Genomic DNA, 13,052 nt, shown 5'->3' on the forward strand with positions numbered 1-13,052 from the left:
CGCGCTTTCTAGGGGGTAGGAGTGTCGGCGCATAAAAACTTATTGATGAAAAACAAGCAATAAAAAACAATAAGTAATATAATATTAAACTGCCATTTAATTATGCAATAGTACTGAAAGAATAGTTTGGATTATATGAAGATGTCCTGACTTGTTCTTTCTGGTGTACGCAACTTTCATTTTGTACGACATCGTAATGCATGGTGTGTAATTCGAATTGCACGCATTGAGAAACCTTACCCTTCTCAGACTCCCTCTGGCTAAGATAGCTATAATTATTCAGTTGAAATGCATAGCTTTGTGGAACATTTTGTTTGCAGCACTTTGGCAAAAGACTCACGTTATGTTCTTTTTCAGGTAGTTCTACATTTCACTATTTGAATATATTCAATTCACATAAACTTGGAACGTCATGTTTATGTTCGTTTGTTTTGTGTGAAACAGATATATTTCTCTGGTTTGATTCTTCAGTAGCACAAGTCCAAACACCTACCTGCCCAACGTGACTGCAGCATGTCATTCTATATAGATGACCTTCAAACACGGTCTCCTCACAAAATTTTAAATCAGCTTTTTTTTTTTTTTTTTTTTTTTTTTTGCGAATCAACATTTATGCCGCATGTGAAGAGGCATTTGCTGTTTTAAAGTCTGCATGCTTTTTAGGCTCGACGACTCAATGACTCGAGGCACGAAGCCCTGCCTGGGAATAAATCACCGCCGAGAACAAAGCTTCTACTGCAACTGGTGTCATGAACAAAATATTGTAGTGCCGCCTACAAGATTTGAGTGATTACATTTTCCCTGAGCACTTGCAGAGCTACTGTGTAAACAGTTCAGTATTGTTACTACGTCGTCAGTGTTGGCAATAACGTTGTGGATGCTTTCGACGTTGTTTTTCGCCAACCACCTTATTCTCGGTGCATCCTCTATTGTGGGCACGTGCCATGTTTGAGGCTTATCGTCATCATTGTCATGTACGCCTCCTTTGTGCCATCGACGCTGCTTTCACGAGCCCGACAGCGGAGAATTACACGCAGAGACACCTCCGTCATGTCAAGAACAATTTCTATGCGATGCGTCTAATGCAATTTTCGTCCGCTACAGGGGGGTTATCCAGCTAGTGGACCGTCCATTTCGGCCGCTGCTGATCGGCTAGAGCTAGGAGAAGACAGGTGCCCCCAGCCAGTCTCCTCCTCGCTCGTACAGCTGCAACCAATCAGCGGCAATCTAAATGGACAGTCCACTAGGTCAGGGGTGTAGCCAGGGGGGGGGGGGGGGGTTCAACCCCTCCCCCGAAATTTTTTCCGCCCCCCCCCCCCCCCTCCCACTTACCCATCCTTTGTTTTCGTCGCTTCGCACTGTCATAATTCAGGAAACCGGTGCTACTATCACAATTTCATTCCTGGGCGCTTCCGTTTGGGTTGGTAATTTACAGCGAATCATGTCTGCATATGAAAAAAAACTGTCACGGTGTTTGTCAAGGCTTTGACACTCTGTGAAGTTTTGGGCGAGAATGTGGCGGCCGCATTCTGAAGCAACAAATGCGCAACAAATGAAGCAACAAATGCGGCAGCCGCATTTTAGATGATGGCGAAAACGCTCGCGGCCCGTTTACTTAGATTTAGGTGCACGTTAAAGACCCCAGGTATACATTTAAATCTCTGGTATACATTTCCGCCGCTTCCCTTCAGGTGCCGGTTAGGCCACGCTCGCGCAGGATCTTAGGCTACGTTCACACTTGGTCTCGAAGCTGTAGGAGGCGGCAAAATCTTGCAAAAATCCGCCCGCCTAGGCGGCCTAACAGGCAGAAAAACAGGCTGCGAGCCAAATCGGTCGCGGGCCGATTTTTTCGCCATGGCGAAGCGGAAACGCGGCGGAAGGTCGTTCTGCTTCACTGGAAGCTACACTAGCATGTAAACAACCGGTCGTAAAATTGAACATGGCACCAAAAGTGTAGGCTGTAAGGCTGATCGACGCGATCAAGAACCAGCCCTTGCTCTACGACAAGAGTGGCATTAAAACGTACTGTCAGCAATACTCGCGATAGTATTCAACGTCGCGCGACCGGAGGTGCGGCAACGAAGCCTTTGCGTGACCCAACTTCTAACACTTGAAAAATTAAATTATGGGGTTTTACGTGCCAAAACCAGTTCTGATTATGAGGCACGCCGTAGTGGGGGACTCCGTAAATTTGGACCACATGGGGTTCTTTAACGTGCACCTAAATCTAAGTACACGGGTGTTTTCGCATTTCGCCCCCATCGAAATGCAGCCGCCGTGGCCGGGATTCGATCCCGCGACCTCGTGCTCAGCAGCCCAACACCATAGCCACTGAGCAACCGCGGCGGGTCCACCTTCTAACACTTTAGCAAAGCCAGGCAGGCGAACCCACCACCGCCGTTTCCGAGGTGTCCGCGTCTTCCGTTTATTTATTGTCCATTTCTAGAAAACAAGTAGGTAGAAGTATAAAGGCCATTTCTTCTTCCACTTCCATGGTAGACAATAGTTAGGCAGATTCCTCGTTGGCGCTCCATAATTCTCCTCGCACGTGTACGGTATGTTGCAGAAGTCGCGGGGTGCTTTTCTCGTCGCGACGATAGATTGGGAGCGTAGGTCTCACGTAGGACGCGCAGGCTTTGGCGAGCCCCTACACAAGGGCCAGCCCGGGTTTTAGCTGTGGTGTTCCCGTTGCCCCTTTGGTGTCCTGGAGGCGCCGACAATACTTAATGATGAAATGTTATTACAACTTGTAAATAAAAGCTATTAAAGAAATATTATCACGCCTAGGCACCAACCTGTGACTCAGCGCGACCGCGCCCGTGTACGTAGAATTACGGAACGCCAACGAGGAACTTACCGAAGGTCGCAGATGACACGCGAAGTTGCGTAAAATGATCACTTTTGATGACGGTACGTGGGTCAAAGAATGAACATACCGCTCAAAATAATGCGGTAATGAGCGCCACCACGCCGACAAACGTACGCAGACTAGATGGATCTAGACGAAAACGGCAGCGGCGGCCGCGGCGGTAGCAAAACAAATGTGAACAACTTGGACAGGCGCGGAAAAAATTTTCCGGCCGCTTACCAAGTGTGAACGTAGGCTTAGTCTGTGCGAGAAACGTCTCTTGTTTGCGATTGCGCCCCTACGGAAGGCTGGTAATTACTGTTGTGTTGTTGAATCCCAAACCAGCAATTACGGAAGGCTGGTAGTTGCTGTTTTGTTGTGGAATCCCAAACCAGCAATGTACACACGAAGGGGTTCATGACAGCAGTGAAATTCCACCGACTCGCAACACAATGCACGAAACAGACAGCCGACAAGCATGAATTACTGCTGTGCGCAGTACAGCGTAAGTAAACTCTTGTTGCAGGCACTGACAGTTCTCGTCGGAGTTCACGCGTCCTGAGGAATTGATTACGTGCATTATGCACTGAACAATACCGGAGTTCATTCCTGCATCACTAGTACACCAATAAGTCGAGATTCTGTGAGGTATAAGGCCGCTTCCTGTTTGCGCCGGCTTAAGTGAAGCAGAAATGAGTTGCACGCACTACTTAAAATGCGTACAGATGCCATATCTATGCTGTGCGGTGAAATATTCTGTACAATTCTGAATCTGTTGACGTAAAGGCAAATGACGGATGCACGCTCGCACACAGCGGAAGACACAGCGGCGCATGTACTTGCCGCAAGAAATGCGAACCTCTCGTATGAGGGAGAAGGGCGACGAAAGCTTCGAAAATAAATAAATAAATAAAGCCTTACGCGTTTTTGCGCGTATTTAAGTTTTCTAGCGCAAAGACGCAGCGAACAAGCTATTGCTATGAGAGTAGGTATAGCCTGGTCACACGTGTATTTTCACGCGTATAGCCGTCCTTGACTTGTGAAAACGCACTTCGCCCCGACGAGGACGACGCCATCTACGCTTAACGCAAATTAACAATTAATGGTGTCTTCTCCGATCGCACGGGTCGTCTCAATGATGCGTTTTCGAAGACTGGTCCATTCAGTGGCGCGATGAGAGACCGTTGCTCCAAACGCCCACTGTATCTGTCGTACTTACTGTATTTACTGAGCTTACTTTACTTTTTACTTAATTTCTTCACAAGCACACGCACACGCGAGGGGGGGGGGGGGGGGGGGAGGGGCGGTCCCATGTCTTTGATATACATGTATAGAGTCTGCTTTAATTACCGATATTTACTATCGATCACGCGACCTAGAGAAAAGCGGAAGCTTGCCCCCCCCCGGAAAAATTTCTGGCTACGCCCCTGCACTAGGTGGACTTTTACAGAATACCCCTCAGTACTACTCTTTCTCGCCCCCGAAATACAAGCACAGCCGCCACTGCTCTCGGAGTCTGTGCGGACCGTAATTACTTGCACTAATTGCCGAGCACTCTTGTTGCAAGGTAGCTCAGTGGTTAGCGAGCTCGGCTCCCAAATTCACATGTTTTCACTGGCATGGCTACATATTCCAGTGAAGTAGGTTGTAAATAACTGTTCTTTTTCCTTGCGCTGTGGCAATGGCGATGCTGTGGATGTCGAGGTGGCATGACGACGATAGATAACTTCATTGCGTGTCGTCGATGATGACAAAGGACATCGTCAGCGTAACAGAATGGATGAACGGATGCAACTGACGGCCAAGGCAAACCTGGGGCCGTATTCTGTAATGCTTCGGTTTTCGAAGAATTCGGTTTGCGTGCAGCGATTGGTCGCCGCCTGGGTGCGAACGCATTTTTTTTTTTTATGACGGCACGCACATGTCAATCGCGCGGAAACCGAATTTGTCGTCTGCTACGAAGCGAAGCCGCGCGCGCTGCTTCGGTCTGATCCGAAGCGCGGTGTGCCGTGTGCAGAGCCTGTGCGTGCCGTGTGCACGGGCGAGATTGCAGCACTCGGAGCAAAATGACGGCGTGTGCGGTGCCTGTGGCGCCTGTTATCGTGCTTTTATAGCGAGCCTCCGTGATAGACAGCGACGACCTCGACGTCGACAAGACGCCTTTGAGATGACAGACGAGGAATTCAGGCGACAATTCAGACTCTCAAAAGCGACAGCGCTCCGACTGTGCGAGAAACTTGAGTGTGTATTGGGGCCGCAACGCAAAGTTAGCGTACGACGTCCCATCTAGCGGCATAAATGGGTCAACCGAAGTAAACAAAATTCGTTAAGGCACTCTCCGCCAGTACAACTCACACACGTTTCATAATGAAAAATATAAACCTCATCAATACCATGAACAAATTATTTTTATTTACCAAGAAGCGCTCGTAAATTGCTATAATTTTACTCGGTTTGTGACGTTCACTGCCACAAAAAAAAAAAAAAAAAAAAAAAAAAAAACACCGCATATCCACGGGGTGAATGATGATGGGTGGGCGAAGCTCCGGAGGGAATCATAGGTAAACCGTGAATCTTCCGTGTAATTCGCCCAGTCTCGCCGCACTAAATCGAACGATTGACTTCCACCAATGACACGCGCCATATGTGACGTCATTCCTATTTTATAACAGCGCCCTTCATTAACGCTAGCACAAACGCGCTAGAAACGTGCAGTACTCTCTAGTAAGGGGGAGAGGCCACAGCGTCTTACGCAGCCGTTTACACATGCCGGAACGTGCACCGCGTTTGCCGACGCCATCACATGACTGCTGAGAGAGTATAACCCCCGTATTCATAAACGGACCTCGACTTGAACTTGACTTGCCACCGCCTTCAACGCGCTTCGAACGCGCTGCCCAAGGCGGTGGCAAGTCAAGTTCAAGTCGAGGATCGTTTATGAATACGGGGGTAAGGCGGAGAGGCCACAGCGTCTTACACCAGCTTCTTACACGGGCGTAACGCGCTAGCACAAACGCGTTAGAAACGCGGAGTCTTTCGTTAATGTTGGGTATTTATTGTCATCGTGGTGCGTGCGTCCATGTGCGCTTCGTGGCGTAGTGGTTAGCGCCGCGCGTTCGGAAGCGAGGGGTCCCTGGTTCGATTCCGCGCTACGGACACAACTTTCGGAATTTTTTTTCATAAAAGTAGACGTGGCTACCTACTACGACGACGACTACTACTACTACTACTACTACATACTACAGAGGAGGGACAAACCCACACCCTAAGGAGCTTCGCCCCTAAAAAACCTTCGCGACGATTGGCCTCTGTCCTTCCACTTGTTTTCATTACGTCAACAGACCACCCCAATGTAAACCGAAGCGTTACAGAATCCGACCCCTCATTTCTATAACTTGACTGCTGTCGCAGTAAAAAAAAAAAAAAAAAAAAGAAAGAAAGAAAAAAAAGCTGTAGGCGACCTGAATGTTCCTTTTCAGTGTCTTTAATGGCGCTAGCCCCTCGACCTCAGGTTAACGCACGTCCTTCTCCTACCACACCAACAGGAGCAACTGACGACGTGTCCTGACACGCCGGCGGAGCGCACGTTAGGACACGAACAGTGAATGGTTCATACCCCTTAAGCAATAGCTCATACCCCTTTAAACGTGGCCTCCCCATTACGACGACAGAAGAGAAAAATTCTACGCTGGAATGATGAGCGGCAACGGCGCCAGCTGTGAAAGAAGACGGCGACGAACGCGTGCGCAGTGGCACGAGCGCGTTCGCGCGGTTGCGTCCAGGGGCGCCAACGAGCCAGCTGTGGAAGACAGACAGACAGACAGACAAATAACTTTTATTCAGGTCCTGAGGAACTGCGTTTGGACGCCCCCTTTCAGGGGGAGTCGGTAGCAGTCGCGGGCCGCTCCCACGCAGGGACCGGAAGACCGTAGCCCTCCGCCCTCTCGCAGGCCCTCAGGACAGCCCGAAGTTTAACCGACAGGTCGCCGCTTTTAAGGGCTTCCTCCCAGACCTCTTCGTCCTGCGTTACGCGACACAGAGTTCAACAGCTGTGGAAGGAAACGGCGTTCGAGCCATTGCTGATGATGATAGTTAATCACCACAATGATGAGAAGAACCTGACGGTTAATTGGCCATTTCCTTAAATAAGCTTATGCTCTTATAGCGTATCTATCCGATACCATTGTTAACTTGAACCATTACCTCCTTTTAGATGGGTTATATTATTCTCATGGTTTCGTAGACACTTCAACTTCCGGTTGCCTAAGGCAGACTTCCGGTGTGCTCCTTGAGAAACATATGGCGCTGCGGAAGTGTTTCCATGCTCGTGTTACCTGGGTGCTAGTGAGTGGCGTGTCTGCTACTACGTGATAAAGTCACAGGGTCAATTCTGTTCACTTCGGTTTACTGCCATTAAAGTGTCCCGGAGGAGATAGTACATAAAGGTTGTGTTTTGCATATATTTCAAGTTACGCATGTCGTTATATATCTGGGAGTCGGCATGCAGCTAGATAATAACGCAAAAAAGCAAGATGCTTAATTGTAGCGTAATTGCTGTTTTGAAAGGTAGTGTAATGCTCTTAAGAAGTTTTTAGGCGGGTAACTTGGGGAGCCATTACGGCGTACGAGCGAGGTGTAGAAGACGTCACTGGGCTATGCAGGACACTCCCGACAAGGTTGGACGTCACCTGTGCCTAGCCACTCGCATGGGCGCCTCGTTCGGCGTCAAACTGGTACGCGGTGCTTACATGGACGGTGAGCGCAGAAAGGCCAGGGAGTGTTGCGAGGTCGACGCTGTCTGTAGCAGCTATCGGAAGACCAACGAGAACTACGACCGGTAAGCTCACGCTCATGCCGCTGACTCCTCATGCATGACCAGCGCCCCGGCGAAAGAATTATTTGTCAGGTGCGTACCTTTCGTCCACGTGATGGCTGCGGTGTGCCAACACTTCCTGAATAGTATCCAGGAGAGTGTGTTTTGTGACATGGCGTCATCTAAAGCAACATCCACAAGTGCATACATTAAAAACGGGGCACCAACGACGCTTGGTTTGTCCATCGTTTTCGCTAAGCATGGTCAGTCGGAGCTCAGGCATTTCCCGGAGATGTAATGACATGTGACGCACAGGCCTAGAAGTTACGTGTAGCAGTTATCGATATCGCAGTTCTACGTTCCTCAATACGTCCCAACCAGAGCCGTAGAAGGCAACGTTCCAGTTTGGAGGTTATGCCAGTCAGTTATTCAGTTTGTCAGTGAGCCAGTCGGTCAGTCGGTTGGTCGGTAGATTACTGAGGTAGATTATTGCGGAATATTATTGGCCACTGCAGTTGTGCCTAGCGGTAGAAGGTCCGCTTCGTATGCTGGACGTACTGAGTTCAAATTCCGGTACTTCTTGTAACGGGTAGAGATGTCCCCTGGCCTGGTGCTCGGCTTCTTGTGGGGGTTCACATCTCGAAAGGGGACCCAATAGAGATTTCAAGCGTGGTCTCTGGGTGCCGTTTGTCCAATCACAGACGACCTTGTTGAAGAGCACCCGCCGTGGTGGTGGGAGGCAAGTGCTGCCGCCGGTTACCGATCGGTAAATAGGTACAAGCGCGTTCCGAGCCTGGTGCTATGCCATTATGGGACTTCAACGCTTGGAAAGTGTGTTTGTCCTCAACGCGAAGGCGTTCCCATCTCTATAGGTGCATTTTGGGCGTCACATAGGAAAGTGCCGCCATGGAAGCGGCCCAACCTCCATTTTTGTGCTCGCGAGGATTGCCACGAGAATTTAGGGTGCAGGCTCCTTTCCCAAGCGTATCACTCCTAAAGAAAGCGGAATGTCAGGCCGGGGTACGCTTGTGCCCATTACCGGTCGGTCGGTGGTACACAATTAGTACATATCGGTCAATTATTACATAAGGCATATGTCTCGAATTTTTTATGGTACATTGCAGCATTAAAGTACTATAGCACGTTGCTAACCTGTGAGCAAAAATATGTTCTACCGCCATCAAAGTCACTGGAAGTTGGAAAGCAAACAAAAAGACCTGTATTTAATCAGCGAAAAAGCAAAAGAATAAGAATCCTTCACCAAGATAAGTTTGCATAGGACGTTCCGTATCGTTACATCACTGCGCTTTTTTTTTTTTTTTTGCTCGTTTTGAACACCGAGTGCAGCTCTAACAAAGCTCGCCGTCGTGTGTGAGTCAGGCGGCGTAAAAAAATGCCACAGAGCAATGTTGATCGTGTAGTGTAACTGCATGTACATGAGCTCGTTTGCGCGCAATAACTTCTCGCATATAGAAGAGCTGGGCTCAGTTGTGATGCCTTCCTTGCTTCGCAAAACAGTGTTGAAGCGACAGACACATGATAATAGCCAACTTTCGGCCGAGACAGTCTGGACGCAGGAGTGGTGCGTGAAGTGGTGGGGGTGACCCAAAAAATACTGACATTCAGGTGGTGAAATATTATTTTCTTCTTATGTGTCAGCTCTTCATTTTTTCCTACTTGCTGCTTGCGGGCATACATGCTCCGGGTTAAAATGCTAACAACATAATTTCTCACCCTTTAGGCGTTAGTTACGCTTCACTTTAACAAGGATAGGATAGGAATAAACTTTATTTGTCCAGCGGTTAAGGCTGTTGGTGCCCGGGGCTAGGCTGCCAGGGGTCCATCGCCGGAGAAAAATCTTTCGAGATCCTCAGCAATGGCCCTGGCCCGCTGGACGGCCCACTCCTGGTCCTCGGGTGCCTCGCTGAGGAGGGCGGCTTGCCATCTCTCAGCGAGGCGCCCCGCTTCAGAAGGTCCTGCTGTTATCTTCCCCTTCCTCTTGGTCCTTCTTCTTCAGGGCGTTGACATTCCCAAAGTATATGGGCCATATCAGCCCGTTCGTGCTCGCACCACGGGCAGCCGGGCGACGGGTGCAGCGCGGGCCACAGGCGGTGCAGGTGATAGGGGTTGGTGAAAGTGCCCGTCTGCAACCGCCTCAGGTCGACTGCCTGGGACCTGTCCAGCCGCCCGTGGGGTTGTGGATATGTCATACGTTCTTTCCTATAGTGTGCAAGAACCTCTCGGTACGAGGCCGGAAACTCCTCGATATCACAGTCGGCGTCCCCGTGGCCCCCAGCTCCGACCGCCGCGATTTGGGTTGTGTTGATAATTCCTCCGGTGGGGTCCCGCACAACAACGGCGGCTGCCCTCTGGGTGATCGCGTCGCGGCGGGTAAGTTGCCTCGCGACGAGATGGGCACGCTCGTTGTGGTTGGGCGGGATGCCGGTGTGTTTTCGGCCGTTAGTATTGTTGTTGTTGCGGCTGTTGTCTTCTTTAGTACCAAGCTCCCCGACGTGCGCGGGGAACCATTTGAGGGACTTGATCGTAATCCTGCCGGACACGAAGTCTCCGGCTCTGGCGTTGAGCATGCGCGCCACATCCGCGCACACCCAACCTTTGGTGTAGTTCCGGATCGCTGATTTGGAGTCGCTTATTATCAGGCTATCCTCCGTACCTCCGTGGAGTACCGCGAGGGCTATGGCCATCTCCTCCGCTGCTTCGGCCGACGGCAGCCTAGCTGATGCCGTGACTCGGATCCTTCCCTTCGTATCTACGACCGCCATAGAGAAGGCTGTTGCTGCTGCCGTTTTTGCCGTAGTAGTAGTAGAGATGGTGGTGTTGGCATCATCGGTTCGTCTCGCACATTTCGTTGTAGTGGCGATGGTGGTCGTCGTCCCTCGTCGCCATCAACGTTACCGGCGGGCCGCGGGTACCTGGCTGCATCGACAAACAGGACGCCTTCTCGTCTTCCGTGCACCTCGAGGATTGCTACCGCCCGTCGTTTACGTCTTTGCACGTCATGCACCGGGTGCATGTTCTTCGGCATGTTTTCCGTCTGTATGGCGTCCCTGACCTCCGGTAGCAGTGTTTCCTTCAGTCCCCGCGCCTCACTTTAACAATAGCCCAAGGAGCTCCGCGTGCTATGTGTTGTCTGTCCGCAGGTAATTCGTGGTAACAGTCTCTTCACTAGGACATTGCTCATAAAACGTTTGAGGTTTGGACAGCTCCAATTCTTAGCTGGTTCTTGAAATTCGCGTGTGTATTCCACCTGCACCTAAGATAAACATTTGGATCAGGTCACCGGAACTCTTCATTTCGGGACAAATAGTTGTCCAGAAAAAGTCAGGTCTCGCTTCGCTGTAGAAATGAACTTCGGGACTGTCCCGCAAATTCCGTGAGGGTCAATAACCCAAATGTATACGACCGACGTGATGTGCAGATAATAAAATGAATTTTACTCAACTAAAAAAAAAGACATACGGGTTCGAAAGAATTCACGCCTTCTAGATGGTTTTCCAGTTGTTTTAAGATCCGCAAGTGATGTTGCTTATCGTCGGAACATTATTCCTGCACGATTTTTTTTTTCAGAAAAAGTTCCACTGTTTTCTTGTGTTCCGTTTGTTAATTTTTTTCTATACTGCCGAATTCCCTGAGAGAATAACAGTGGACGTTTCTGTGGCCGCACTTATTACTGTTTGCAGGGTGCTGTGCTACCTCCTCGAACACATACGCAGTTCGGAGAGGGAGTGCCGCCTGGTGGTAGCGACACACAACGAGGACAGCATACGTACGGCAACCAGACGGTACGACATTTCCGCAGAAGGGCTGCATCTTGTAGACGCTGAACACGTGCTTCAAGACTAAAAATGGCGTCCATGACCTCACCGGCACTTTACACAGCCCGCAGTGTAGCAAAAGCATGACCTTCCAGATTGACTTACATTACTCTCAGGGAGCCGCCGTTAGGCCTACGCGATGGGGACACCACCTATCGAGGACCTCGCCGTATGCATCACTATTACGAATGGCCTCCGAGATATCCGACTGTAATCCTGAACTCATTCGAGTACGACGTTAGAGTTCGGACTGGAAGCCCAAACTCCAATCACATGACTCTCGCAGCTCGTAGAATGTAGTGTCCATCTTTTGCTGCCACGCGGACGCCCCTCACTTGGCAATTTGCGGAAACGAGGGACGCGTAACTTCTTGGTATTCCGATCTAGATTTTCCTATAGCCTTCACATATTCAAATCATTGCAGAGAATATGTGTTCATTTGAAAAAACAAAAAACAAAACAAATAAGGGCATGGCACGTGTTACTTCTCCACGTGGCAATGCAAGAGAATAGGTCAAACATGAGTTGCGAGTTCATGTTCATACCTACGCAAGCTTTTCTGTCACGCAGTGAAGTGGCAACGCCCTTCGAAAATACATAAGATTACGCATGCGTTGAACGCTGTTTAGCTATGTAAAAATTTCTCTATGAAAACAAACAATCGAATTTGTTCGTAACAAACAAAGCGCCGTTTGCGGAACCGCTATCCTTGGTCTGACATAGTTGTATGGTGGTTTCGTATGCTACAGAGTGCAATTTTAAAGAGAGAAGTCCACGTTACATAATATTTTTTAAAATTTTCCTGCCTTTGCGTGTGTCTCGCACAGATCGTTGAGGATTAAGTCTGATTAAGCGGTTACGCTATCAGCGAAATCTCGTGCGTGATATGTCCAAGAGTTGAAGCTACCACGAGAACAACGAGAAAATCGAGCCGTTAGTGATGAGCTGCAGAATGTTCTTGCCTGGTCATTTCATCAGGCGCAGGACCACAATACGCCAACAAGGTGACACAAAGGAAGTGTCATCTTGTCGGCATGTTTTTGTTGACCTATTGTTTGTTGAAGTCTACAGATCACAGCGGTCGTGTTATGTTTTGTTCTGCTATTTCATTTTCTTCTAGGATGCAGGAGCTGGGTCTGGCTGTTAACGACAAGAGGGTCAGCTTTGGACAGCTGTTGGGCATGTACGATCACATCACCTTCCCTTTAGGTAGGTCATGAGCAAATGTTCTATTTCGGGATGAGTAGATCACCGCGATGAAATGATAGGTGTAATAAGAAAGCAATTGGGGGTAGCCAACATACTAGTTGAGAATAGTACGACAAAAAAAATGGAGTTGGGCACAACATACAAGGCGCAGGGCGGTAACCGGTGATCTATTAGAGAGATAGAGTGATTAAAAGTTCACGCAGAAACTGCTCTGGGAGTTGTCTAAGCATGCCTAGTAAGCATTGTGCCACTTGCTCATCTCCGCGCAGACCAGTGTCATTATCAGTGTTATGACACTTGATCCAGCCAGCACAAGGTGCATTAATAACGCAAGCAAGGTACTGCA

General features: G+C 49.3%; 1 protein-coding gene across 1 annotated transcript in view; it reads left to right on the plus strand.

Moving 5' to 3' along the window:
• Window positions 1-12,717, plus strand: part of LOC119440384 (hydroxyproline dehydrogenase) — a 57,923-nt gene extending 45,206 nt beyond the window's left edge. Inside the window, exons 8-10 of the mRNA XM_049662898.1 lie at window positions 7,510-7,685; window positions 11,363-11,464; window positions 12,618-12,717. Of these exons, the coding sequence (XP_049518855.1) occupies window positions 7,510-7,685; window positions 11,363-11,464; window positions 12,618-12,717 (378 nt within the window). The remainder of the gene's footprint in view (window positions 1-7,509; window positions 7,686-11,362; window positions 11,465-12,617) is intronic.
• Window positions 12,718-13,052: the final 335 nt, after the last annotated feature.

The sequence above is a fragment of the Dermacentor silvarum genome, chromosome 2 (assembly GCF_013339745.2).
Source record: "Dermacentor silvarum isolate Dsil-2018 chromosome 2, BIME_Dsil_1.4, whole genome shotgun sequence".
Taxonomy (NCBI): domain Eukaryota; kingdom Metazoa; phylum Arthropoda; class Arachnida; order Ixodida; family Ixodidae; genus Dermacentor; species Dermacentor silvarum.